Source organism: Austrofundulus limnaeus, unplaced genomic scaffold (genome assembly GCF_001266775.1).
Source record: "Austrofundulus limnaeus strain Quisiro unplaced genomic scaffold, Austrofundulus_limnaeus-1.0 Scaffold588, whole genome shotgun sequence".
Lineage (NCBI taxonomy): Eukaryota > Metazoa > Chordata > Actinopteri > Cyprinodontiformes > Rivulidae > Austrofundulus > Austrofundulus limnaeus.
The window spans coordinates 136,290-139,004 of NW_013952990.1; the positions used below are offsets into that span (position 1 = coordinate 136,290).

The 2,715-nt window shown below is 51.2% G+C and overlaps 1 protein-coding gene across 1 annotated transcript in view; it reads right to left on the minus strand.

Annotated features, from left to right (window-relative positions):
* gpia (glucose-6-phosphate isomerase a) overlaps window positions 1-2,141 on the minus strand; it is a gene marked incomplete at its 5' end in the record, with an annotated part of 3,478 nt that extends 1,337 nt beyond the window's left edge. The window contains 10 exon segments of the mRNA XM_014026775.1: window positions 70-146; window positions 223-352; window positions 420-572; window positions 659-702; window positions 988-1,048; window positions 1,209-1,262; window positions 1,333-1,377; window positions 1,464-1,535; window positions 1,797-1,943; window positions 2,058-2,141. Coding sequence (XP_013882229.1) covers window positions 70-146; window positions 223-352; window positions 420-572; window positions 659-702; window positions 988-1,048; window positions 1,209-1,262; window positions 1,333-1,377; window positions 1,464-1,535; window positions 1,797-1,943; window positions 2,058-2,141 — 867 coding nt within the window.
* Between the last annotated feature and the right edge of the window lie 574 nt (window positions 2,142-2,715).

Genomic DNA, 2,715 nt, shown 5'->3' on the forward strand with positions numbered 1-2,715 from the left:
TATATATATCATATTAGTGAACTCAATAAGTGGTGGTACAGGAAGTGTGTGGCCCACAGGGGGCGTTACCTTGTGGTGCAGGTTGTCTCTGATTGGATGTTGGGACTGGGCGGGGATCAGGAAGTCTGCAGGAATCATTCGAGTTCCTGAAGAGGAAACAAAGCGTTGGTGAGCAGGACGGAGCCACAAAGAACCAGAACCAGAAGCGGTGGGCGGAGTCACCTTGGTGGATGAGCTGGTAGAAGGCGTGCTGCCCGTTGGTCCCGGGCTCGCCCCACACGATCGGTCCCGTGTGGTAGTTGACGCGGCTGCCATCTTTGGTGATGTACTTCCCGTTGGACTCCATGTCGCCCTGGAAACCAGAAACGGGTTCAGGGTGCGTTCTGATTGGACCGCGCCGGTCGACAAGCTGCACCCACCTGCTGGAAGTAGGCGGCGAAGCGGTGCATGTACTGGTCGTACGGCAGCATGGCGTGGGTCTCGGCCTGGAAGAAGTTGATGTACCAGATGCCCAGGACAGCCAGCAGAACCGGGACGTTCTGATCCAGAGGGGCGCTGCGGAAATGGTTGTCCTGGAAACAAAAAGAGGAGGAGGGGGTTGGGTTACAGAGAGCCGACAGCCAATCAGGGAGCAGAACCAACAGAACCGTTCTCCTACCATCCAGTGAGCTCCGGCCAGAAGCTTCTCAAAGTTCTCGAAGCCTGAAACACAAACGGACAGACGGGTCGGGTCAGGTTCTGCTCGTGTCGGAACCAGACTCGTTCAGAACAGAGTTAGCGTCAAAGTTCAAAGGTCACAACGGTTCTGATCCTGGATTCAGTCTGAGCTCATTTCAGACCTTTTAATCCAGAGGACACGCCCCTTTAGAGGACACGCCCCTCAGAGGGAGGACTCGCCCCCTCAGAGGGAGGACTCGCCCCCTCAGAGGGAGGACACGCCCCCTCAGAGGGAGGACACGCCCCCTCAGAGGGAGGACGGTGACGTACCTACATGCAGAGCGATGGACAGACCAATGGCGGACCACAGTGAGTAGCGACCTCCGACCCACTGGGGACAAGCAAACATGACATCACACAGTCATTCCACCAATCAGAGCGCGGCAGCTCGTCAAAATAAAAGCATCAAGATGCAGCAGGGCTCAGGCAGTGAGTCAGCTCGGAGCTCAGCAGTTACGGCAACAAAGCCGGGTCAAAGGGCCCAAACTTACGTCCCAGAACTCGAACATGTTGGCCGTGTCGATGCCGAAGTCCTTCACCTTCACCTGGAGACAGGAAACAGGACCGTCAGAACCAGAACCCCCCGGTCCAGTTGAACCCAACACTGACACTTACTGCGTTGGTGGACAGAGCCACGAAGTGTTTGGCCACGGCAGATTTCTGTGGAGAGAAAAGAACGTCTATAAAAACATCAGAGTGCAGCGGCGGGTTCGGGTTCAGGTTTGGGTTCGGGTCAGCACACTCACGTCTCCGGCCGTCTGCAGGAACCAGTCTTTGGCCGACTCGGCGTTGGTGATGGTCTCCTGGGTGGTGAAGGTCTGAAACAAAGCCAGCAGCACAAAGATCAGCACCGAGACCCCCGACAGGTGACCCCACGCACCTGAGGTTGCTGTACTTCCTGTTGCATTCAGCCACAAACAGAACCGGCAGACGGGTTCTGATCTAATGGTTCTGATGTCAGAGGAAACGCTACGAAATGTGCAGGAAGATAAAAACAAAGAGGGTGTGTCTGTCTTTGTGTGTGTGTGTGTGTGTGTGTGTGTGTGTGTGTCTGTGTTTGTGTGTGTGTGTGTGTAGACCTTTGAAGCGATGATGAACAGCGTGGTCTCTGGGTTCAGCCGGGCCAGGGTCTTGGCCATGTGGGTCCCGTCGATGTTGGAGACGAACCAGACGTTTGGACCGTCTGCAGAGTACGGCTTCAGGGCCTCGGTCACCATCAGTGGTCCCTGAACGCAGCACCACACACACACACACACACACACACACACACACACGATCCTTCAGGACCCGAGAGGATCTGATCCAAACATTCAGACATTATTCTGAAACATTTGACTCACCAGGTCGGAGCCTCCGATGCCGATGTTCACCACGTCTGTGATGCTTTTACCGCTGAAGCCTTTCCACTCACCGCTGCGCACTTTCTGTAAAAATACACATCATCAGCTAAAACCACACAAACAGCAGCTAAAACCACACAAACAGCAGCTTATTACTGCAGAAAACCATTAAAGACAGAGTTCAGTCAACCTGATGTTTACCTGTGATTTTACTGTCAGCCTTCATCACTGAGCATCATCATCATCATCATGATCATCATGAAGGTTTTATGGTTAACAATTACAACTGATGAGTTTTTGAGGATTTGTAATTTTACAACTTTTTTAGTTGTAACTTTTACTTTATTGCAGTACTTTAAAACCTCTGGGTTCTAAATACAGTATAAATGTTTTAGTGTTTTAATATATAAAGCTGATATTTCTGATGAATAAAAACAGACTGTTTCACAGACAAACTGATTCATCTTTGTTTCATTTTGTTTAAACAAAGTTCTTTTATTCTTATTGTTGTTTAAAATCCTGAGAACTAAACCAACTGAAACATCCAGTTCTAACCAGTCAGGCTGCAGCTGCTCCACACCTGTCTCATTTTCTGTCACACACTCACACACACACACACACACACACACACTCACACACTCACACACACACACACACA